The sequence below is a fragment of the Nicotiana tabacum genome, chromosome 15 (genome assembly GCF_000715075.1).
Source record: "Nicotiana tabacum cultivar K326 chromosome 15, ASM71507v2, whole genome shotgun sequence".
Taxonomy (NCBI): Eukaryota; Viridiplantae; Streptophyta; class Magnoliopsida; order Solanales; family Solanaceae; genus Nicotiana; species Nicotiana tabacum.
Window position 1 is genome coordinate 119,380,624 of NC_134094.1, and position 25,022 is coordinate 119,405,645.

Below are 25,022 nucleotides of genomic sequence, written 5' to 3' on the forward strand. Positions count from 1 at the left end.
TCCAACCTGAACTAGCTCGTCAAGTTAACCCCGTTCTAACTAACTAAAGCTCTGAACCATACGCCATACTCAATTAATAACAAGGTCTTTAGATAATAGTAGCTAGAAAGCTGAATACGAAATCAATAATAGCTTGTAGCTAAAACGCATTATCAGGTCACGAGCCTCTAATTTATGTTTGAATACATAAAATTTTGGGGCATTTTTTCGGGAATAATAAAAGTGTATGAAAAGAAGTGCTACCATTGGAGATAAATCAACGAGTCCCGTAACTAATAGCTTGTTTGGCCAAACTTCTAAAATCTTCTTATTTTGAAAAGTACTTTTAAAAAAAATATTTTTCAAAAAAGTACTTTTTGGGAGAAATAATTTATTTTTGGCTAATTAATTTGAAAAACACTTTTGAGGAACAATTAGTGTTTGACCAAGCTTTTAAAAAGTACTTCTAAGCGTATTTTTCTCAAAAGTAATTTTCAAAAAAGTGCTTCTCGGAATAAGTTACTTTTTTCTGCTTCTTAAAAGCTGCTAGTGCTTCTGCTTCTACTCAAAAGCACTTTTTTTCCTTCAACAAGCTTGGCAAATATCTTAATTTTGAGAAAAAAATACGTTTGACAAAAAAAAAAAAAAAAAACACGTAATTCTCATCTTATGAACTAATTTTTGGAGTTGAGTTAGACAAAACTCTATTTTGTTATTATGGTATCAGAGTTAGGCCCATCCCAATTTATTATTTTTTAGGAGAAATTCAAAAATAACAAGATTTACAAGTGGTAATTGAAAAATAGCCACTGTTTCAAAAGTAATCGAAATTTAGCTACTTTTCATGTAAAGATAAATCTGATCGAAAATACTGTTCAAAATCCAGAAAATATTCCAGCATAATATACTGGAGTTCCTGTATAATATACTGGTCCAGCATAATATGCTAGAAGTTTATACACATATGCTCCAATCTCGAGTGTATTATGCTGGAACTTTCCGCATGTTGGAGTTCCAGCATAATATGCTGGAAGTTCATATAGGTGAACCAATCTCCAGTATATTTTGCTGGACCGATCTGTGTTGCAACAAAAATAATGGCTATTTTTTAATGACTTTGCAAAAGCTGACTATTTTTGAATTACCAATCGGAAAACTGACTAGCCCGTACTATTTTTACGTCACACGGCGTGGCATATCCAAACTTGATAAGTACCATTAAAATATATCCATAAAGTCAAATTGACAACCCCATAAATGGAGAACAAAACTAGTCGAGAGTGTATATACATATAATAAAATATAACAAGTAGAGCATGCAATTCACATAATAAATACTAATACGCTGTGACTGATTTTGAAACCTGAATTTAAAACTTATAACTGAAAGATGAAATCGAAACTAAAATTGAAAACTGAGCCAACAACCGATAACTGAAACTAAATCTAAAAGCCGAGTCTAAAACTGATATATATGAAACTAAAGATGAAATAGCCCTCTAATTGGATGAACTTGAATTTTTGTCCCCGCTTGTTCCATACGTAGAAATTCAATTTTAACAAGTGTTGTCCCTCACTTACTTAACACTTTTAACTTTTGACCTTAAATTCTGCTCACGGGCGAGCTTGGACTAAAAATTAAAGACCATTGCAAAAAGCATATTTTTTGTTTTTGAAAAAAGGGGTCTATAACTTCTAACCCAACTCCTTTCAGTCCAGCCCATTTTTATCTTTCAAGGATTGGGCTTTTCAACTGAAGTCCAGTCGGTAAATCTTCTTTGTTCGGTCCACTATCAGACTACCGGCGAAACGAAGCTTGGGAACTGCAAAAGGAAGGTTACGACAATCAACGTCTCCGGGAATGAGTGCAGGTAAATTTACTTTTTTGTGTCATTTCTTTACGGTTTATGCTCTCAATTTTGTAAATATAAGTCACAATAGTAGATTCTTTAACTTAAAATAAATCTTAAAGAAGCATAATTTTTTTTTCTTTAGATAATTTAGATTATGGTTCTGTCTATGTAACTTTTTAAGGTTAAAAATAGATACAGATGATTTATTTAACTGATAGATTAGTCTGGAGGAAGCTGATTATACATATTCAGTGTTTACTTGATTTGAAATGGAATAATTGTATATGGGATTGCACAGGAGCTGTTATTTTAACTTTTTGATTTTACTTTGTACTTTAAAACTCATACTTTGACCTCATGAAACAATTTGATCAAGGTACAATGTTTAGGCAAATGATCAACCATCTACTAGAAGATCACCAAATTTTTACCCACAAAGGTTAATTTTAGTGTCTCTCCCATCAGAGGCGAACCGAGGATTTCAATGACGGGGGCACACTATCTTTTAATATGTCGCTTACTAGCAACAAAATTTAGCTTACAACTCTTTAAAAATATGATGCTACTTTGTCGAAGTGATTGTTGAAGGGAGGGAGAAGGGTTCGTAATTTCTATTTGCAGAGAGAGGGGCAAGGTTTTGGAGCATTTGATTTTGAGGGAGGGACTTGAAAAAGAATAGCATTAATTAAGTTGATTATTATGTACAAGTATTAAACGACGATTGAATTTTAAAAAACAAAACAAAACAACAAATCCAGTGTAATCCCATAAATAAGGTCTGGGGAGGGTAGTGCCTACGCAGACCTTACCCCTACTTTATAAAGATAGAGGGGTTTCCGATAGACCCTCGACTCAAGGAACAGTAGAGATAAGATAAAGCAACCAAGTAGTAAACAAAGGTGACAACAATGCATTATGGTGATGGGCGTGAACAACAACAACAACAAACACAACATGTAATAATAAAGAACCACGACTAAGATAATACAAAAATAGTCTTAGTACTAGTGGTAGGCCTAGGAGGAACACACTAGTGACTGTCAACCTACAACCCTAATCCTCGACCTCCACATCTTCCTATCATGGGTCATATCCTCTGTAAGCTCAAGCAATGACATGTCATGCCTAATAACCTCTCCCCAATACTTTTTAGGCCTTCCCCTTCCCTTCCGCAGACCCTCCATGGACAACCCCTCACACCTCCCGACCGGTGCATCTATGTCTCTCCTCTTCACATGCCCGAACCATCTCAACCTAGATTCCCGCTACTTGTCCTCCACAGATGCCACTCCTAACTTGCCCCTAATAACTTCATTCCTAATCATGTTCTTCCTTGTATGCCCACACATCCATCTCAACATCCTCAAGAATTTAAAAAAGATAAAATTTAATAAACCAGTTGACTACTAAGTATAAACAATCATTGAGACCAGTACAGTAAAACGGAAACCTAAAATGCAGGAGTTGGGTTTGTATTCCAAACAACAAAGCGCGAGTAGGGGGCTTCCGCGGTACACTCAACCAACATTACGATGCGGCCTTTTGTGATTTTTGGGGGCACCAGTAATATGTTTAAGTGGTCCTCGATGTATATACTTATATACACAAGACATACATACAGTGATTTTGCCGAGGCCAACGGGTTCCGGTGACCCCCTACCTCTAATGTAGGTCAGCCCTTGTCTCCCATGCCATTAGAATATAGCTTGGAACATGAAAATTAATGGCTTGAGTTCATGGGTATCAGCATTGCATGTTCTTATTTGTACTTTTATGATCTTAACCATAGATATGCAATTGATAATTATTTCCGCGCTTAGTGTTTGTTTTATGTAACTGGGGGATATTTGTACTTTGTGACAGACTGGAATGGCTTTACTCTCATATGCTATTTACAGAATCATGGATAATTAAATTATCCTTGATAAAACGAACAGTTAATTTGCTTTTGTCCTTTATCTTCGTCCTCTCTCTAAGTTATCTTCTCTTTTTCTGGGTTACCTATTTCTATTTCTTGTTATACTACGCTTGTTTGTTTGAAGGGGGAGCATTTGGTGGAAATAGAGGACTGAGACCAGTGCCGCCTGAAAAAGGAGTTTTTCCGCTGGACCATATGCATTTATGTGACCTGGTATAATCCTTTTCACAGATCTCATAGTTTGTTGGTTTTGGTGTTTCCTTTTTCTCCCGTTCTTTTAAGATAACGGATGGTTGTTGATGGAGCATATTTATCCTTTGCAAGGTTCATTCTTTCTTCTTACTTACTATTCCTTTTGGTCTATTTTAGGAGAAGAAAGAGTACCTCAATTGTCTTAAATCCTCTGGGCATAAATCTGACAACTGTCGACACCTCTCTAAGAAGTACCTGGAGTGCCGTATGGAGAAGTAAGTCCATTGGTATGATTTGGCCAACGCTTTCACTGTTTAGTTTATAGCATGTGAACTATATTTAAGGTGTAGCTTCCTATAGTCAACAAAGTACTCATCTTCTTGCCACTGCAGTGTGAAGCGGCTTACTTTGTTCATGAGTTCATACAATTTCCTAGAATGAGAGGTCTGGCCAAGGCTTGTCTGTTATTACTTTTAGACATAAATCTTAATTGATGTCATTCTCTACATTTCAATATGTTCAAAACTGTAAAGAATATGCCTATAAGCTTCTTCGTTTCCTCTTTTTTTTTCCTTCCTTTTCTGTGGGTACTGGAATTAAAAGTTACCTAATGTTGTCGAGTATGATCAATTACCAATGTTGATTTGATCTCTTCAATTGATTAGTATCATTATGCCTCTTGTCCTTATCCCAAAAAAAAAAGAAAGGATTATGCCCCTTGTGGAGGGTGATGACAGATCACTTGAAATCAGGTCACATCTTTCTATCAAATGTTACCTATTGGTGCAAATTCATAATTTATTCTGGTTTTCCCTGCTGCATGTTCCATCAAATATCTCAGGAATGCATCTGTACCAAAGTAGATGAACAAATGCAATATTGTTGCTTGATTTAATGTCTTATAAGTAATCCCCTGCATATTTGAGAGAGGGTAAACAGACCAGTTACCTTTTGCATGAGTATCCTTTTTGCCAACTTTTGGTATATTCTGGATGATAAGTAATGTATGCCAGCACCAATTGTTCCTAGAAAAGCCTAAAACATCCTAGCATTTAGAAAGAAACACAGAAAGTAGAAGCAAAGGGTTTTTGAAGACGATCCAGAATATTGAGGGAAAGGAATGCTAGAACTTTTGAAGTCAAGAATTACAGTATACTTAAGATCAAACAGAATTGTATATTCTTGCTTAGTTTTTGGTGCAACATGGCAATGGCAAATGTGTTAGAGCCTGAAGCCATGCTTGATTTTCCTTTTGCATTACATTCTTTGTAATGTTTTGCAGCTTTTGCTTGTATTTCTCTTCCAGCATTTTGTTGGCACACTACAATATACACTACCTTGTGAAAAAATACTAGAAGCAAAGGATTTAACTTTCTCTTCTTTGACTAGTGGAAATACAGAAACAAAAAGGATAATTCTTTTGATCTAGATCAATTAGTTATATACTGAACCTATGAAACTATCTAGGATTAGGAACAGGAACAAAAGCTTCCCGTATCTTCAAACCGCTTCAATTCTCTCTCACTTAATTTCACCTCTTTGTGGACTCAAACAATGTATGCTAGAGTAATAGGATACTTTCCCGAGCAGAGTGAAAAGAGATCACATAAGAGCAAACTTATTTCCTGCATTTATGAAGTTAGGAGAAGAAACTTTCGTTCTTTCTCATTTTTTCCTTTTTCCTGTATACTATGTTTCTTCGGGACCTTTTATCTCAGCAGAGCTTCGAATCTTTTCTTTAAAGGGAAATTCATACACCTGTCTAAATAGAACTTCAGTTCCTACAATATATTGGCATTCATAGTTAAGTAAATGCACAGTAATGCCTTTCTGGTGAAATTGTTTCATCAAATGTGTCTTTGTTATTTCCTTATAAGTATTAGTTCCTCTTGTGGGAAAAAGAAGTTTATCTTTTCCTCTACGTTTAGAGCTATTATCATTTTATTATCATAGGAATTTAGGCAGTAAGAGAATGTTTATTTTATGAGCATTTTGCAGGAACCTGATGGCAAAGCAAGACATGTCAGAACTTGGCTTTGGCAAGAACTATGATGCAGAAGATTCTTCAGATGAAATGACCAATGGAACAATAGAAAAATGAAGAATGAAGAAAATAATCCTTAAACTTGTTAAGTATTTTCTGGGATTTTTTCAGAAGCCTGGGTAGAAGCTTTACTATTGTCACTTTGACAACTTTCACAGTTGCATACAGGAGATCATCTTTTTCCATGTGTATTCTTTTCTACCCCAAATCATTGCTCATTATCTCACATACTTCATTTTGTTACCTCCTTTTTCCTTTTCTTCTTGTGATTATGTGTACCTGAAGGCAAAAATGTATAGCAATAGAGAAGGAGAAGGAAAACGATAAAACGAGGAAATGTATGCACATTCAGGCTAATGATCATTATGTTTCTTCCTAATCTCTTTTACATCTGCAATGCCTTGCATTCTTTCCTTCTCTTGATCAACCTGGAATATTAGGAAATTCCAACACCACCAGTGCAAGCAGCTGCAAGTTTGTAACAGATTCCTGCCAAGCTTTCGAGAGAGCAACTTTGAACTTTATTAAGTGAATTTACTTGTGCACAATTTTCATTTTGATCATCGATATTTAACTTAAGTATGTTTCAGTTAGACACTAGTTAGATCAAAGGGGTATTGGTCATGGACTAATTAATTACAAGGTTGAATAAAATCACTTATTCCGCTACCAAAAGTTCAACTCTACAATATAGTCCTGAAAGAGTATTGGGAGCTAAGAAGTGCGAGAAATCAATTGACTGTAATTAACCTGTTGGCATTTTTAATGTCTGTAATTTATTGTGAATTGAGCTCGTGAAAGTCACAGTACCATTCTCTTTAAAAGACCATTTCCAGTAAGAAGGTTAAGTTTCATCAAACAAGAACTAAGTATTTAAGGGAGAAAATTTGCGGTCATGAGCTCAATTTCTATAAATTTTTTGCTCCACTCACCTAATTTATTGATTTATTACTTTGTGATTGACTCTTAACTTCTCCATTAAAATCAACAGTATTGAAGGACAAATTTCAACAACTTCATAAATAATCAAAACTTCACTACCACAACAAAGGAAGTCAAGTAACTTATACTGGAAAAGAAAAAGGCAACTTGCACTGGAAAAAATTGAAAAGTCTATGAAGGCGCTCCTGTATATATATATAAATGGTTAAAAAATGGTTGCCATAAATAGTGCTATCTAAACCTCCGCTATAGCAGAATTGACATCATCAGATTCATGAACAACTATTTCATCACGAAACAGGAGTTTAAGATATGGAAGAACTCTTGGAAGCATGGGCAGGTCAGCTAAGTTAACGCTCATCAGATCAAAAGCTACGCACGCTTTATTCATGTATGATTCATCAAATACTGGAATTTTAGGGTATCTTTGGCTGAAGTGAGTGAGGATGACGCGATATGCTCCAGCAGCGTCCCCTGCATCAACAGCTTCCCCCATTGTGCTGTGATTTTTCGCTATAGCTTCTTCCACCATACCATCTTCAAACGTAGCCTGCAGCAAATGGCCCAGAATAATCAAAACTGTAAATTAATTTTGGGATAGAAGAATTGTTATCGACAGAAAATATTTCAACATCATTTAGTTACATGCCTCATGTATGAAAACTGTTGCTCCACGAGAGGCTTCAACCAGTTCCGGACAAGGCCTAGTGTCACCAGAGTAAACAATCTTCCAACCTGGTATCATCTTCCCAATAACATTAGTCTTATCAGCAGCCTTCAGGACGATTCCATAAGCTTGCGGACAATGAATAACGGGAACACTATTCAATGATATCAGTCCTGATTCTCTGAGCGTGTTCTTTAGTCTGCTCGCACTCCCATTAGCATCATTGTCTTCGTTCAACTCAAAAGCCTCCCATGAAGATTTTGTAGTATCCCTACTATCGAGGAACTGCATATCTAGATCCTCGAGCATTTGGTACCTATCAAGAAATATCTCAAGTTGCTGAGGACCTACAACAATTAAAGGTTCATGGGGAGTTTCATTGAGTAAATCACGTCTCAGAGTAAGAATTCTTGCAAGACCCGCATGATGATCCGCGTGAATATGAGAAATCCAAATACACCTTAAACCCTTCACAGCTTCATCAGCACCTTCAACACCAAATCTGTTTGAAAAGAGCACATTATATCCCACATTAAGCTTAGGCTAAAACCATAGGGTTATGATAAGTGTATATTAACGAACTCCACGTTACCTTCTTTTTAGCTGTCCCAGTGTTCCTTCACCACAATCTAACAGAATACCTCCCTTTGAGAAAAGATTAATAAATATAGAACTAACATTTCGGTATTTTGAAGGCTGCGATGAACCAGTTCCAAGAAGAACAATCTCCATATCCTCTCTTGTTATACCTTCCAAACAGCTAGGTAATGGAGTGCCTCCATTTGTTCCATTGTTCCCATGCCACAGTTGGATAATATGTTCAGAAGCACTTACAATTTCTGGAATTTCCGAAGTTAGTTCATCTATGATTTCTGTCCGAGAAAAAGTATCAGCAACACCAGAATTGTCTAATCCAAGGTCTTTATATGGAAGAAGATTAAACTGTTCCAGAAAACAAAGTTCATTTTCAAAATAAACCAAGCATTAAAGTGAAAATAACTTGCATAAGATAGATTGCGATGGATTTTATAGAAAACATATCTATATATGTACATTCCTAAGCAAATGACTTAAAACTTGGTATGTACTTTCTTAATCAATTTTTTTTTTTTTGGATAGGTAAGGAATTTTTTTATTTATATAGAGCATCAATAATTCCAGGTACTAATTTCGGGCCAGAGCTATTTTAACCAAACTATATCGATTCTCTCACCTTGAGGAGGTTCTCCGCATAAATGAATCGACATGAGGTTGGAAGAGACAACTGAAAAGAACAAAATTAAAGTAACTGCTCTATTACACCCGAGATCAAGTCATTATCCACAGTTAATTTATTGTTCATTCAAACAGAATTTTAATAAGGTATACCTCCCTCGGGAACCTTGAGACTGATGGTAAGCTCTTCAACTGCTTAAGGGTCAAAAAACCAGGAGCAGGAAAGAATTGAGGGCACAGGTAGTTAAGTTTTGCAGCAATTCTTGAACTGGACTTCAGAATTGGAATCTCAATATTCTTCCTGCAGATGCCTAACGAATAATCAACATGTGACTACATAAACAGGAAAACATAAATTTATTGGACAAAGCTAGATGTGCATTTGAAAAGAAAAAGGTTACTTACGGCTCGTGTCCTGCCATTATGTGCTGGGCTTCACCAAATCTGGTCATCCATTGCTCATATGCAGTTGTATTTGTTACAGATGCAGGGCTAAGGTGTATTAAACAATTTACTTTTTTGCACATTTCAACAGGTTGTTCGGATGTATTTGAGTAATACAGAGTAAGAGACTGCAAAGATGACAGCTCTTGCAAATGAGAGAGTGTTGGGCAGTCAACGAGGAGCACAATAGGACCGGGAAAGGAAGGCTCCATAACATCACAAGGGTGAATCTGCACAGCATAACCATGCAAGCAAAGAATTGAGAACTTCATGAGATAGACTATAAATTCCTTGGTAAAGTTTGAAAAGAATTCTTCTAACTCACTGTTCTATCTAGGTGATCTGACTTCACTGGATTCCCACGTTTCAATTCACCATATTTTGGCCCACTTTCCAACCCAAGCTCAGCAGCCTTATCTCGATCGAGCTTCCCTTTAATCTCCGGAAACTCACAAATATAAACCACCGAAATATCACCTGGATCTAATGCATCTTCAGCTGTGGAATTCTTCATTTGAGCTTGAAGGTCTTCTGCAAAATGGTAGTCGTCAACTAGTGGAGCATTTAGCTTGGAGGATCCTTCCTTCATTGGGTCACACACTTTCGAGCAACGTGGTCGCAAGGGAATAGCACATATTTTGACAACTTCATCAACAATGGGAACATAAAGATGATCAAACTTCATTGAATCAGCACTAGCAACTTCATTTGATCCATGCGTTGAGAGAACACTATGCGTATGAACCATGGCAGCATTAGGGACGAACGATTTCATTGCTTCAACCAACTGATCGAGATCAGGAGGACCCCATACATTGACCTGCAAACAGATGCTGCAATTTGTATCAAGATTTCAAGCACCATTTATAGTTCAAGAAATTTTGTGATGAATATATAGCAAGCAAAATAAGCTAATGTGACACTCACAGACATCCGTTCTTTTCCCATCCCAGCCAAAGTCAATAAGAGACCTGCAAGTAAAACGATTGAATTTCTTTGGTGGTTCTTAATCAACTGCAATAAATAAGGCAGAATCTTCTCGAGGCTTAATTCAATCCAGGCTCTCAAAAAGTTAACAATGTTCATATTGTGCTCAATAATAACCAACCTGGGAGTCCACCAGCGGTTTCTGAGCAGACACGTGATAAAAGTATGTCATCAATCTGAAAAAAAAAGACTTTTATGTATATTCCCCTAGATCAAGAACACAGTAACATACACTATAGACTAGGTTTAGAACAGTTAGATTCTGTATCTGAATACCTTTGACAATGTAAGTTTATTCTCTGTTAAGAAGCGTTGCAATCCCTGGGAGCAGAAGAACATAAAAACATGCTGAGAAATAAGTTCAAATATACATTTTTTGTTTTTCCAATTTATCTTCATAAATCCCTTTTTAACAAAGGAAACAAGAACCAACAAAGAGCAAGAAGGACAAAGGTGGAAAGTAGTCTGTAGAACATTTCTATGAAGAGGAAACCTACTAGAACAATGGTAAAGACATTATTGGATCATCATGCGTCCTCACTCATCTACTAAACGTTTATTCTGGAAAATCGACAATAGGTAAGATCACGGATAATGACTTGAAAAGGAACAGTGGTATATACTATACCTAAAATGCAAACAAGGTATCTCCTTTTTTAGGGCATGTTAGTCTATATATTTCACAAACCCAATCAAGACAATGACCCTAACACTCAATTAAATAGACATGAGATGTATTGCCAAACTAACAAAATGGAATCACAATAGAACTAAGCTATCCTTTTAGTATCAGCAGGAACAATTAGACACTTGGGGCTCGCCTGTTTTGTTGTATAAGAAAAACTAATCATAGTTAAGCACTGCATAATTAATACTACAATGTTTGGTGTCCGATAAAAAATTCCGCATTAGTAATACAACCAGTAGGTTACCGTAATAAAATTCTGCATAACTAATACAGATGCAACTTATATGGAAATTTATGAATTATTTTATACAAGATAGAATGTGGAATAAGATTATGTTTTTAGCAATAACAGGATTAAGCTTACTTGGTTAGCTCAATCTTTGACTACTAATTCCCTCATTATTATTCATCGCATAACAATTCACAATATAATAGTCCACACACATATTACTGTTGCATAACTAGTCCGCGAACTAAATGACCCGCTAAGAGTTATTTACATCTATGTTGTTCGGACTCTCCAAAAATATCGATGGGTGCGTGTCGGATCCTTCAAAAATAGTGTATTTTTGGAGGATCCGACACAGATGCGACAACTATTTTGGAGAGTCCGCGCAACATAGATTTACATCTGGAAACTTGAAAAATACTTACTTCTCCAACATTAAATAAAAATCTCCGGTTGTCAAAAAAGAGGAGGACAGAGGGTGATGTATCTTGAGTATCCATGCCATTTCCCAGGATCTGTGAGAAATTCAAAGAATCAAAATAAGCTAATTTTTTCTGAGGTGTGAAAAAGCAAGGGAGTCAAATGACAAATTCGATTAGATTAATGTACACGTATGCTTTTATAAGCACATATGCCTTTACTGTGCAAAGTGATAGGTTAATTCTCTCCGTGAATATTCTGACAGAATCATAGAATGCTATCATGCAAAATTAATAGAAAGGAGAAACCTTTGTGCTTTGCCTTTTCTCAGGGCAAAAAAAAAAGTTCACCAAAATACCACTTGCGTATAATTGTCAGTACTCCCTCTGTCCCAATTTATGTGGCGGGGCTCGAGCTTCGAGAGTCAAACTTCTTAATTTTGACCGTGAATTCGGACATAGAATCTTTAAGTTTCTTAAAACAAATTTTATATATTTGAAAACTACGCAAAAAGTAGTGTAAGTCACAATAATTAACAACTAAAGATATCTAAAAGGCATACGAAAAAATAACCATCAAAGAAAAACTCGTTTGACTCTCGAAATTCGAACGCTCCAAATAAATTGGGACGAAAGGGAGTACTATATTTTGATTGCCAGGGTTTATGCTCTTATGAATCACTGAATCTTTTGACACAAATAAGGAATACAAGACATAATAATAATGTTAAAACACAAAACTAACAGAACGCAACAACAACAACAACAACAAGGAGACAATATTAGTATCACCACAGCAATCATAGTAAAAATAAGAACACCATGGTAAATAGGACCTACACTAAAAAGCGAAATAGTAAGACACAACATTGTCACTACCTAGTAGCTATGTCAGACAAAACCCCTATTCGCTAGTCCCACAATGTTACGAAGTAACTCAACTAACTCCTAACCTACAACTCTAATACTCTAATAGAATTAGAACGCAGAAAACTTTATTAGAAAAAGAACTTCAAAATACCAATTTCATACAAATTGTAATGGAGAACTATTTTGAGTAACACCCAATTAGTTTAATATAGTAAAAGAGGGATAATAGGAGGCAAAAGAAGAAAAAAAGGTGAGCTTTTTAAATTACAAAACAACGTTAAGATTGAAAGCAAAAACTAGATGATTTTGAGCATCATATTCTGAAGCCCTTCAGTACCTGTACGTATGCCTTTCCATTACCACCACTGGACTTGTTTTGGTCTTTGGGTTTAGGGTTCTTCTTCGGCCTATCGTTATTATCTTTACCCTCGGCCCTTCTTTTGTTCTTCTTCTTCCCCATTGGCAAGTGGCGACCTCCCTATGTTTTGGGAACTGCTATGCAACTGCAGAACTCAAAAAGTAAGTTTTACTTTTTAGATTAAAAACAAAAATACTTACCTTCACTTTTTATAATGAACTACTATGTGAAAATTTTCAAACTTTTTGAAATAAATCTATATAAAAAATATTATAAGTGATAGTAATAGTTAATAACTTAAAATATTTAAAAATATATGGTATAAAATTTTATTTGACTTTCAAAAGAGTAATAATGTCACATACAGTGAAACTAGTACTAGAGGTGCGATTACAAAGCCAGGGCCGGCTCCAACTTTATATGGGCCAAGGCTTGTGCCTTGGGCCCCCAAATTTATGGGCCCATATTTTAAAAATAATAGGTTCATAGGTATTTTTAAAAATAATATTTAATATTTTAAATACAAAACTAAAGTTTTTAATATAAAGGAAAGAAACTTTCTAGATATATAAATAAAATAATTATTTTACTTACTTAAAAATGTGTAGATGAATAGTTTTCATACCTTTTAGTTTTCTATTTTTTACTTTTCATTACAAAAATTGTTCCATCTTTCTTAATTTGTCCAAGTCAATCTTTCTTTTCTTCCAATCTCTTCATATTTTAGAAAGCCCTAAATATTTTTTTATGTTTCTTTTTGATATTCTTACTCACTTCTTTCTCCAATAGTTCATTACCCACCTTCTTTCTTCAAGATTTCACTAGTTCAAGTATTCAGCAATACTTTTAAACTTCCAATAGTTCTATACTTCTATTGCTTTGTAAAATCTTATCCAAGATCAATAATATCTCAAGAAAGATTAAATAAGTTGGAGGTATTATCAACCGAGCAAGCATTATTAGATAAAATCGACTTCAAATAAAAACATATCTTATAACTTTCTTTTAGAAATTTAGGCCTCATATTAAACTTTGACTTTAGGCCTTGTATGTGCTTGAGTCGCCCCCGACAATAGCCATTTTGATTAAGTTGATGTATTGACAAATGTCATACCTATTTTTGTTGATTTAGCCCAGGGGCTACTCGACATAATATGGGCCTAAGTCGAAAAATAAAAAGTGAGGTTTTAATTTATTTTTTTTTTACTCTTATAATTTATCGAAATCTAAAGAAGTTATAATTAGTTTTAATTATTGCCAATGTCTAACTTTAATATCTCTTCTATTATCATGTCGAGCTTTATTGATTTATTTTTGAAAAACTTTTTCAACCGAGGTAACTGATATAGAAACTATTAACGGTAATTGAATTAACTCTTTTTACCTAATTGAGTTTGTCAACTAGAGTATTCTTCTACTTATACAATTTCTCTTAGCATTTTAATTCTAAATATAAGTTTTACTAAAAACAAGAAGTATTAAAGTTGAAGAAAAGACGTGCAACATTTAAATAAAATACGTCTGACGGGCATTCACAAGAAGCTGGAATAGCTCAGTTGGTTAGAGCGTGTGGCTGTTAACCACAAGGTCGGAGGTTCAACCCCTCCTTCTAGCGGCTTTTTTTTTTTTTTTTTGTAGTTTACATAACTTTCATGGCCCAAACATCATTTCCCTTAGATGCTTCCTCCTCAGGGTGCCACTACCTTATACAGGCTTAAGCGGCCCAAACATTGAACTAATGGTATCCCAACAATTTTATTTCCGTTTAAGATATTTTTGCAACAATTTGGTGGGTCATAACTTTTTCACAAGTTATGACTTATGTATGGCAAAAAAATTACAATTTCACAACTTGCTTGGTGTTACATACTTTGGTACAAATTGTTCAAAAAATTTATTGGATTCAAATAGGTAAAACCTTCTTTGTTCACAAGTTATGGCTGACATGAACTTTGGTACAACTTAGTCACAAGTTATGTTAAAGGCAAATTATAAATTTGGATGAATAAAACTTGCCTAGTTCACAAGTTACGACTGGTATGCATAACTTTGGCATAACTGTTCACAAGTTCTATCGGATTGAAAAAAAAAATTCGCGTCAGCTTTATTCTACTTATCTTATTAAATTATTTATATTTCAGCCGGTTTGGCAAAGCTGCATGCACAACTATTTATAAGTTTTTTTGGGACATAAAAGACTTGGCAGAATGGACTATGATCTTAAAAAGCTCTTTCTAGTATTTTGTTTTTAAAATAGTAGTTCAAAGTGTTTTTACACGATGTCTAGAACAAATTACAACAACAATAACAGTAACCCTGTATAATTTTACTAGTGGGGTCTGAGAAGGATAATGTGTACGCAGATCTTACCCCTACCCTGAGGTAGCGAGCCTGTTTCCGATAGACCCTCGGTTCCCTCCCTCCAAGAACTCCCCATCTTGCTCTTGGGGTGACTCAAACTTACAACTTTTTAAATGAAAGTGAAGGGTGTTCACCACTAGATCAACCCACTATTCGAATAGAACAAATTAGCGGGAACTAATAGTTGTACATCTCAGGTACACCTATTAAAGTGATGCAAAACAATAACAAAATATTTTTAACTCGTCAATAACACGTGGCACCATAAACTACATCTTTCATCAAGATGAGGGACAACAGAGATATTCTTTAGGACAAGGCATTCTTGGCAAGATAATCAATCATTAATCCATAAGTCAACAGTTTTTATTTATTTTTTCCTTTTTTCCATTTTCTTTATTGGCAGTGTTTGGCTAGTTTAAAAAGGAATGGAAGGAAGAAAAAGGAGCCTTTGGTGAAATTAATTGGACTTACACTTGCTGATCTAATATAAATTGTAATTAGTACTTGGACTGACATTTTAATCTCTAACGAATTAAACAGTAGATGCACGTGAAAGGTAATTAGTGATAAAAATGATAGTAGTAGCTAGTCTTACATCCAAAAACCATGATGAGATTGCACTGTCTTTTTAAATGTGAGCATTTTTATTTTTTTGTCGGCTTAATTTAATCATTCATTTAGCTTTTCATTGCCAAATCAACGAGGAGGTGGTGATAATTTACTTTATCTTTTTGAGACGAGAGATAAAACTCCCGTTTTGATATAGATTTTGGCAATTTTTTTTCAGTTTTTTTTTGAAATATTATTTGTTCATGGAATATGATCATTTTTAAAAATAATTTTTTTTTTTTCAAATTTTCAAAAATCTGGTTTATGACAGTTTTTGGATAAAATTTACTATTGCACTCACAAAACTTTTAAATTTTTTCAAATAAAATATATGTCCAAAAATTATTTTTAATTTTCAATTTAAAATCAAATATATATTCGGCAGGAAGGAAAACCACAATATCCACCACCAACGAGAGCGAAAGGGGAACAATGAAATTTCAAAAAGATAAAAGCACAACAACATCAATGAATATGATGGCCCTTCGATCTCACCAAATCCATAAAATCAATTCGACAACAACATGTCACCAAATGTGTACAGCTGCAAACCAAAAGCTACAAAGAGACAAAAAACAAAAAACAAAAAACAAAAGGTACTACTACAAAAGAAAGAAAGAGCAAAATATTGCTTTTTTCTTCCTTTTATTACAAAGAAAATAATGCAAAATACATTTTCAAACACAATAATCAAATTCTAACAACATAGAAATTAATTAAAACTTAAAAATCGGTGGATAGAGGGGCATGGTCATGGTTCATGAACACATTACTGTAAATAAGACCAGCCAAACCACCACCAACAAGGGGTCCAACCCAGTAAATCCAGTGACCGGCGAAGTTACCACTAGCCACTGCAGGTCCAAAGGACCGAGCTGGGTTCATTGAACCACCAGAGAACGGGCCAGCAGCCAAGATGTTGGCACCAACAATGAAACCAATGGCAATGGGTGCAATGGTGCCCAATGAACCCTTCTTTGGGTCAGCTGCTGTGGCGTACACTGTGTAAACCAATGCAAATGTGATGATAATTTCCATCACTACTCCTTCAACAGCTCCTACTCCAGCTGCTACACTGTGGATTGGAACAGCCTAAGGAAAAAAACAAAAGAAAATAAGTTAGATGTCAAAATATGGCTAAAAACTGAATTATAGTTAGAGGCAGATCTAGAATCAGTTCTATATATAGATTTACTATTTTCAGCTGGAACTATATAAACATATGCAAGAATATAAAATAAAATGTATAAAAATATAATAAGATCATGCTCATTCTGAAAGTACCGGCTTTAATCCTAGATTCGCCTTTGGTATAGCCAGAGGCGGACCTATGTTAGACCGAGACGGGTCACCAACACCTATAAAGTTTGACAAATTTTTTATACATACATATATATGTCTTTAAAAAATAGTGATATATTACGTAATGGACATCTTATATACAAAACAAATTTTGGTTGAATCCAACTTTTAAATCCTGAATCCGCTCCCAGGTATAGCCATGGGAATTAAATTGTTTTATGTAGATTGAGAAGTCTAGGAAGGATGCTTCCACTTTCATAAGAAAGCTCGATAAAATTTAATGTATTTATGATGTAAAAAATATTTATATTATTAGAATACATAAAAATCCAATTGTAAGTTAGTGTCTACACTAATTATATACATGGTTAATTAGTAAGACATAGCATGTAACAACTTAAATTATACCGACAATATAAAAAAAATTATACCAGACAATGTATATAACTTAATTTTCGTTTGAGAGATAGGGACTTACCAATCCTCCGGTGACAACTTTGAGGAGGTAAGAGGCAACAGTGGCGCCCAAAAGTTGAGCAATCCAGTAGAAGAGGCCAGTAAGAAGAGTAATTTGGCCACCAAGAGCTAATCCGAAAGTAACGGCAGGGTTGACGTGACCACCGGAGATGTTAGCCCCGACTGAAACTGCCACGAACAGAGCGAACCCATGGCAAACTGCAACCGCTACAAGCCCCGACGGATCAAGAGCAGCATCTGCTGTCAACTTGTCTGCATATCCAATGCAATAGTAAGTTTAGAATCATATATAATCCAACGGAAACTAAATAGAACACAAAGGTAAATTTAGAATTTAGAGCCAACGAGTTCAGAATATATGTAATCGGCGGTATATATTTAAACTAAATTGTATAAATGATGATTTAACCGAAAGTGGTGGATTTAGTTGAACCTGTTGAACACAGTACTCTAGATCTGCTTAAGACGAGTTGTTCCACTTACTTGCATGGATTACTAGCTACGTACGTAAATTAATTCATGCATTACTGTCAGTTGCGGTTAACTTTTTCATTATGAAACTGTAAGTAGCAAATTCATTTAGTTACTTATAAGTATGGTACGTAAATGAGAATAAAATTATTCGAGTGCATGTTGTAATTATATAGTATAAGGAAAAAAGAGGAAGTGTTATTAACTGTAAGCAATGGCTGAACCAACTCCAGCGAAGACAAAGAGCAATGTAGAGATGAATTCAGCAATGTAGGCCTTAATAGACCCTAAGCTAAATGAATCATCGAAACGACCAAAAGCTATGGCAGGCATTTTCAGAAAACTAATTAAATTGATCCTAAGAATTAGAGGAAAATAGAAACAGAGACAATGTTTTCTGATGACAAGAAGAGTCCTTTCTTTGTCAGTTATATATAATAGTAACACACAGATATTATATTGTTAAGTTAATTAATGCACATAATGTGTTTTTCACTGTATGGGTATCTTCCTCCTTACAAAGAAGATAAGGGGAATAGTGTATATGTGGCCATACACATCCAATCAATTCTTTTTCTTACATTCCTAGCTGTCAATAACATGCTCTTTATGGAAATGTCTAGAAGATAGTCAACAATCTATCCATGTGCGCCGACCGTTACTAAGACATTGTGGTAGGTCATGGGAGGTCCCTTGTGAATAAAATAATAATTAGAAAATGGAGTTGATAAGTGCAAACGGAGCTACAGTTCCTTCACCAAATCCAATAATTTTAGTCCTAAATTTATATTCGTATTATAAAATTAATATAATATATATAAATAATTTATTCAAAGAGATCTTAACACAAACGGTCGAGATTTTTACATAAATAATCGGTTGTTTACTTTTCCTAGGTGGTATACATAGAATATACGTGGATTATACATGAATTATAAATATATTATATATTCGATGATTATTATAAGTTTAAATGTTTGAATAAGTGACTATGTAAGTTAATTCTTATTATTCAAAATCTAATAAGCAGCTTTTTCTTAGAATAGAAAATTCATAAACTCAAAATGCGAATACGAGGGAAACACTAATGGGGTTTGGTCCACACAAAGTGAACTGGCCGACCATGGACAAATAGAATGGGGTTGTTTGATCCGTTTTGTTGGATTTATTTAAAATGTGTGGATAAGAATTGAGGTGGACTTAATTAGAATTCTGTATATCTGTTTAATATATTGGAAAATTAGGGTTTAATAATAATGAGATATATGTGGCCTGCTGGATGGAGATAAGGAATAATCTTTAGGGAGCTCAGGTCGTGTTAGGTAGTTGCTTTCATTTTTCAAACTGATTTTTAATGAAAGAATATTTAGGTTTTGTTCTGTATATTCTTATAGTGATGATCAGTGTTTTAAAAGGCGAGGGTGTAAAGCGGGGCATTTTATATATGTCTCAGCGGGACGTAAGCTCCATATGTATTTAATTTTTAATATTTTATAAAATAATATAATGACAGTTAATATTTATAAACATGTAAAATTACATAAAAATTGAAGAAAACTATATATATGTGCGCTCCATCCCCACAAAAAACTAATCAAAACAATCTATTATACCTTACTTACAAGCACAAGTAATTTGAGTCTAAAAGAATAAAGTTTTCTATATGGAGAAACAAAAGGATGATTAACCTGCAATTTGAACTTTGAATTTGCTGCTATGAAGAAAAATGTAGTTCTCTTTGTATTTATAAAAAAAATTAAATATTCGTTGCTTTTGAGAGATATTAGCAGACTAGCAGACAAGATAAAAATTTGGAAAACCCATGAATTAGGGCTTAAATCAATAAAAAAGGTCTTTACTTTTAAATTTAATACTTTTGAGTTCCTTTTTAAACCTTTTGAGTAATTACCAAACTGACTTTTGAGAATTTTGGTATTATATGAAGGGCTAATTCAACAAATTTTATTTTAATTTGAAAAAGTCTCTGGGGCTTACTCCTTACTAAAAAACGCGCCCCGAACGTCCGGGCGTACGCCCCAAATTGCTGGGCGTACGCCTCTTGAGACTTTCGCCCCACACCATCGCCCCGGAGCATTTTTGGTACGCCTCGCCCCGGGGCTCGCCCCAGAAACACCTTTTAAAACAGAGGTGATGATAATGGTATGAGTTTCCATTATTGATTACCTAAACTCGTTGCAATTTCTCTTTTTGTGATTTTAAGGGTTTGGGTATTCGACTTTTATTCTTTTGTTCTATCGAGACCTTTGAGCTATTCATGAATGATTTTCATGTGTGGACAAATGGAAAGTCTATTATATTGTTTTAATTGATAATGGCCCTTTTGCTCTATTCTTGAGGTTAGGAATTCCAACTATTTACAATAACAATAACATACCCAGTATTATCCCACATCATAGAGTCTGGGGAGGGTAGTGTGTACGCAGACCTTACCCCTACCTTGTGAGGATATATAGGTTATTTCCAATAGACCCTCAGCTTAGGAAAATATAAGCACCACATTAATGAAAATATAGACAAGAAGAGACAATAGCAAAAAGATATATAAAAGCAGAATAAAAATAACAAGACAGTAAGGTGATCAATAATGAAAGAAAACAACGGTTAGTCATAAAAAACGTACTACCAACAGATTGCGAGACTGCGTGCCAATACTACTGTTATGAACACTCTAGACTACCTACTCTACTACCCTAATCCTTGACCTCCATACCTTCTTATCAAGGGTCATGTCCTCGGTCAGCTGAAGCTGCGCCATATCTTGCGTAATCACCTCTCCCCACCTCTTCTTTGGCCTACCTCTACGTCTCAGTAGGCCCTCCAATGTCAACCTCTCACACCTCCTTACCGGGGCGTATGTGTTCTCCTCCTCAGATGACCAAACCACCTAAGCTGCGTTTTCCGCATATTGTCCTCAATAACGGCCACACCCACCTTATCGCGAATAACCTCATTTCTGATCCTATCTAACATGGTATGCCCGCACATTCATCTCAACATCCTCATCTCTGCTACCTTCATCTTCTGGACATGAGCGATCTTGACTGGCCAATACTCAGTCCCATACAACATCGTTGGTCTAACCACCATTCTGTAAAACTTACCCTTAAGTTTTGATAGCACCTTTTTGTCACACAAAACACCGGAAGTGAGTCTCCATTTCATCCATCGCACCCCAATATGATGGGTGACATCTTCATCAATCTCCCCATCCCCCTGAATAATAGACCCAAGGTACTTAAAACTCCCTCTCCTAGGGATGACCTGCGAGTATAGCCTCAACTCCCCTTCCCCCCTTGAGTCTCTCCACTGAACTTACACTCCAAGTATTCTATCTTGGTCCTGCTCAACTTGAAACCTTTAGATTACAAGGTCTGCCTCCATACCTCTAATTGCGCATTCACACTGTCTCACGTCTCATCAATCAATACAATATCATCTGCAAATAGCATGCATCACGACACCTCCCCTTGGATGTGGCACGTCAGTACGTCCATCACTAGAGCAAACAAAAAAGGGCCGAGTGTCGACCCCTAATGCAACCCCATCATAATCGGAAAATGGTCCGAGTGCCCACGCACCGTCTTCACTCGGGTTTTTACTCCATTATACATGTCCCTAATCAACCTAGCGTAGGCAACCGATAAACCTCTAGCCTCCAAACATCTCCACAAAACCTCTCTCGAAACTTTATCGTATGCCTTTTCTAATTTGATGAACACCATATGTAAGTCCTTATTTCTCTCCCTATACTGCTCCATCAATCTCCTAACAAGGTGGATGGCTTCTGTAGTCGAACGCCCTGGCATAAACCCGAGCTGGTTCTCGGAAATAGACACACTCCTCCTCACCCTTAGCTCTACCACTCTCTCCCAGACTTTCATAGTATGGCTAAGCAGCTTGATACCCCGATAGTTATTGCAATTTCGGATATCACCCTTGTTTTTGTATACAGTAACCATCGTTCTCCACCTCTACTCTTTGAGCATCTTATTCATTCTAAAAATGACATTAAATAACCTAGTGAGCTACTCCAAGCCTGCCTTGCCCGTGCTCTTCCAAAACTCCACTGGGATTTCATCCGGCCCAGTCACTTTGCCCCTGCTCATCTTACGTATAGCCCCCTCAACTTCATCAACTCTAATCCGCCTATAATACCTAAAGTCACAACGACTCCCGAAGAGTTCCAAATCACCCAGTACAATGCTCATGTCCCCCTCCTCGTTCAAGAGACTTTATAAGTAGGTCTACCATCTCCGATGGATAAGTCCCTCATCCAACAAAACTCTACCTTCTTCATCCTTGATGTTCTTCACTTGGTCCAAGTCACGCGCCTTCCTTTCTCGTGCCTTGGCTAACCTGAACAACCTCTTATCCCCACCTCAGCCCTCGAGTTCCTCATACATACGACTAAAATCTGCAGTCTCCGTAACTGCTAGTTTTGCCTCTTTCTTAGCAAACTTATAATGCTCCCCATTTGCCCTCTTCTCCTCCTCGTCTACACTTTCCACTAGCTTCAGATACGTTGCTTTCTTGGTTTTTACTTTTTCTTGAACCTCTCTATTCCACCACCAGTCTCCCTTATGACCCCCAGAGTAACCCTTTGAGACCCCTAATACCTCTCTCGCGGCTTCCCTAATGCATTGCACAGTCGTGTTCCACATAGCGTTTGTGTCACCACTACTCCTCCAAGCCCCCATAGTCACCAGCTTGACCCCTAACTCCTGCGCTTTAGCTTCCGTCAAGGCTCCCCACTTTATCCTATATTGGCTATACATCGCCCTCTTCCTCCTCTTCCTTGTGATCTCAAGGTCCATGACCAGGAGCCTATGAAGGGTTTAGATGTTCTCACTCGGGATGACTTGCAATCCCTGTAAAGACCTCTATCAGACTTCCTGCAGAGTAAATAATCAATTTGAGTCTCGGCCACCAAACTCCGTAAGGAGACCAAGTGCTCCTTCTTCTTCAGGAAACTCGAGTTTGCTATCACCAAATCAAATGTTCTAGCAAAGTCCAACAGAGACGTTCCTCCTCCGTTTCTATCTCCAAACCCAAAGCCACCATGCACATCATCATACCCCCTAGACGTCGCTCCAATGTGGCCATTAAAATCTCCTCATATGAAAAGATTCTCGGTATGCGGGATACCATACACCATCTCATCCAAATCCTCCCAGAAACGCCTCTTGACTTCCTCATCCAAGCTTGCTTGGGGTGCGTACACACTGATTATGTTCAAAGTAAAACCTCCAACAACTAGCTTAATAGTCATCAACCTGTCATTCACTCTCCTAACCTCCACCACTAGTTCACGGAGGTCCTTGTCAACCAAGATACCTACCCCGTTTCTTCCCCCACACTCCCAGAATACCAAAGTTTGAAACTGCCCACATCCTGCGCCTTATCTCCTACTCACCTAGTCTCCTGTACACAAGCTATATTAATCTTCCTTTTCTCGAGAATATTCGCTAACTCTACATATTTTTCAGTCAAAGTTCCTATGTTCCAAGACCCCACTCTCAGCCTAGTATCTCCCTTAGTCCTCTTACCCCCTTACTCCCCGCACCCCTTCCCCCGCGCTGACACCCCCGAGGACAAGACCTTACCCTACCATCGTTCACCAAAGCCACTATAATCTAGGAGTCACTACACAACACTATCCCGAAAACAAGCGACAGAAATAAAAGAATTACCGAAATATAATCTACCACTAAAGGTCGCAAAACTGGTGAAGAAATAAAATAAAGGAACTAACGGATACTATAATCTACAACTAAAGGTCAGAAAATATATGAAATATATAAAATAGAAGGTTAATCTTCACACCTATGCATATTTAGAACATTTTAAAGATAACTACTGATAAACTCAAGATCACTTATAACTAATCATACTCAATTGCTTTAGACCTAGAACATAATTGTAGTATTACTAATAACATTTTCCATAAATTTTTCTTGTAGTAAACAATTGCATTATTAAAATAACCAAGTACATATATGATAAATAGCTTTTGATTGAAAGAACAATTCACATTAGTAAATGTAATTTCCAGAAGAAGAAGAAGAAATGAACTCTAAATAAAAGAGATGCTAACGAGATCAAAGTCACAAAATTTATTTACCTAAGCACTATTCTTTCGAACGTTGAGTGGAGTCCGGAACCAACATAATGCATTTTTGGACTCAAGGCACAAAAATAGATAGAAAAAAAGTTAATGACCAAAATACATATAGCGCCCTTTTAAAGGGCGCTATATTTGAATATGAAAAGACGGCCAGGTATAGCGCCATTTATTAAGGCGCTATACATATTTTGTGGGCCCACCAATAATTATTCTGCGCTTAACTGATATAACAATAATTTAAATGGGTATAGCACCCTTATTTAAGGCGCTATACCTCAAAATATTCGACCCCTCGGATTGGGCATTGCCTTATTTAAAAATGTTAAGGATTTTATAAAAATCCATTTAGAAAAATTCTCAAGTCTTGTTAAATTTTTCTTCGTTAAGTTGTTTTGCATTTTGTCATAATGTCTGAAGAGTGAAGAATTAGGGTTTCATTATATTGTGTGTGTGTGTGGGGGGGGGGGGGTGAGGTTGTGGTGGCGAATAACTCAGTAAGCTATAGTTTATCTCCATAGTGTCATGTTAAATTCCACTTACAATGGAGTATGATAGATTAGTATCGTTATTATGTAAAAAAAAATGAGTGCAAGCAAACGTTCGGTGAACCTTAAAGTAACAAGAAGATATCCGTATTCTGTCACTCCGCAAAGGGGTTGCTTGTTATGCTGAGTTTAACATCGAGGATGATGAAACTCTGAGTGATTTTTTATAATGACCCGGCAGGTCGTTTTGAGAATTAGAGCCCCGATCCCCTAATATCTACTTTCCCCATATTTTTTTTCTGCTTTTGGGATTTGCCGGAGTGTTTGGTTATGGAATTCGGGGAGTTATGGGACACTTAGTCCC

The 25,022-nt window shown here is 36.1% G+C and overlaps 4 protein-coding genes and 1 non-coding gene across 6 annotated transcripts; 2 read left to right on the plus strand and 3 right to left on the minus strand.

Moving 5' to 3' along the window:
- The first annotated feature begins 1,692 nt into the window (after nucleotides 1-1,692).
- LOC107821659 (uncharacterized) lies at nucleotides 1,693-6,365 on the plus strand. Its single transcript, XM_016648093.2, has 4 exons — nucleotides 1,693-1,850; nucleotides 3,875-3,963; nucleotides 4,120-4,217; nucleotides 5,941-6,365. Exons 1-4 carry the CDS (start codon nucleotides 1,841-1,843, stop codon nucleotides 6,041-6,043), a joined length of 300 nt encoding a protein of 99 aa, XP_016503579.1. The 5' UTR covers nucleotides 1,693-1,840; the 3' UTR covers nucleotides 6,044-6,365.
- Nucleotides 6,366-7,090: 725 nt separating this feature from the next.
- Nucleotides 7,091-13,193, minus strand: LOC107821661 (tRNAse Z TRZ4, mitochondrial). 2 transcript variants are annotated; one of them, XM_016648094.2, is made up of 12 exons: nucleotides 12,785-13,193; nucleotides 11,584-11,673; nucleotides 10,518-10,562; nucleotides 10,363-10,417; nucleotides 10,182-10,225; nucleotides 9,580-10,074; nucleotides 9,216-9,484; nucleotides 8,964-9,111; nucleotides 8,809-8,859; nucleotides 8,188-8,537; nucleotides 7,578-8,097; nucleotides 7,091-7,478 (listed from the first exon to the last, which is right to left on the minus strand). In XM_016648094.2, exons 1-12 carry the CDS (start codon nucleotides 12,905-12,907, stop codon nucleotides 7,164-7,166), a joined length of 2,505 nt encoding a protein of 834 aa, XP_016503580.1. In that variant the 5' UTR covers nucleotides 12,908-13,193; the 3' UTR covers nucleotides 7,091-7,163. The 2 variants fall into 2 exon arrangements, with proteins under 2 accessions (XP_016503580.1, XP_016503581.1); XM_016648095.2 differs by lacking the exons at nucleotides 10,518-10,562; nucleotides 11,584-11,673; nucleotides 12,785-13,193 and having other exon boundaries at nucleotides 9,580-10,087; nucleotides 10,363-10,415.
- Nucleotides 13,194-14,346: 1,153 nt separating this feature from the next.
- Nucleotides 14,347-14,420, plus strand: TRNAN-GUU (transfer RNA asparagine (anticodon GUU)). The gene has a single exon. It is a non-coding gene; the product is annotated as a tRNA-Asn (tRNA).
- Nucleotides 14,421-16,256: 1,836 nt separating this feature from the next.
- Nucleotides 16,257-18,519, minus strand: LOC107821662 (aquaporin TIP2-1-like). Its single transcript, XM_016648096.2, has 3 exons — nucleotides 18,235-18,519; nucleotides 17,559-17,809; nucleotides 16,257-16,870 (listed from the first exon to the last, which is right to left on the minus strand). Exons 1-3 carry the CDS (start codon nucleotides 18,359-18,361, stop codon nucleotides 16,502-16,504), a joined length of 747 nt encoding a protein of 248 aa, XP_016503582.1. The 5' UTR covers nucleotides 18,362-18,519; the 3' UTR covers nucleotides 16,257-16,501.
- Nucleotides 18,520-22,428: 3,909 nt separating this feature from the next.
- On the minus strand, nucleotides 22,429-22,863 carry LOC142169824 (uncharacterized). Its single transcript, XM_075231745.1, has one exon. It carries the CDS (start codon nucleotides 22,861-22,863, stop codon nucleotides 22,429-22,431), a length of 435 nt encoding a protein of 144 aa, XP_075087846.1.
- Between the last annotated feature and the right edge of the window lie 2,159 nt (nucleotides 22,864-25,022).

Bases quoted from the DNA above. Each gene is read 5' to 3' on its own strand.
- LOC107821659 (XM_016648093.2), top strand. The intron at 3,964-4,119 runs GTATAATCCTTT...GGTCTATTTTAG, and splicing joins ATATGCATTTATGTGACCTG to GAGAAGAAAGAGTACCTCAA. The intron at 4,218-5,940 runs GTAAGTCCATTG...AGCATTTTGCAG, and splicing joins CTGGAGTGCCGTATGGAGAA to GAACCTGATGGCAAAGCAAG.
- LOC107821661 (XM_016648094.2), bottom strand. From the start codon at position 12,907: ATGGGGAAGAAGAAGAACAAAAGAAGGGCCGAGGGTAAAGATAATAAC. The intron at 10,226-10,362 runs GTTGGTTATTAT...TTTTACTTGCAG, and splicing joins AACCGCTGGTGGACTCCCAG to GTCTCTTATTGACTTTGGCT. The intron at 8,098-8,187 runs GTAACGTGGAGT...CTTTTCAAACAG, and splicing joins CTGGGACAGCTAAAAAGAAG to ATTTGGTGTTGAAGGTGCTG.
- LOC107821662 (XM_016648096.2), bottom strand. From the start codon at position 18,361: ATGCCTGCCATAGCTTTTGGTCGTTTCGATGATTCATTTAGCTTAGGG. The intron at 17,810-18,234 runs GTTAATAACACT...TTGGATATGCAG, and splicing joins TGGTTCAGCCATTGCTTACA to ACAAGTTGACAGCAGATGCT. The intron at 16,871-17,558 runs GTAAGTCCCTAT...TTTTTTCCTTAG, and splicing joins AAGTTGTCACCGGAGGATTG to GCTGTTCCAATCCACAGTGT.
- LOC142169824 (XM_075231745.1), bottom strand. From the start codon at position 22,863: ATGGACCTTGAGATCACAAGGAAGAGGAGGAAGAGGGCGATGTATAGC.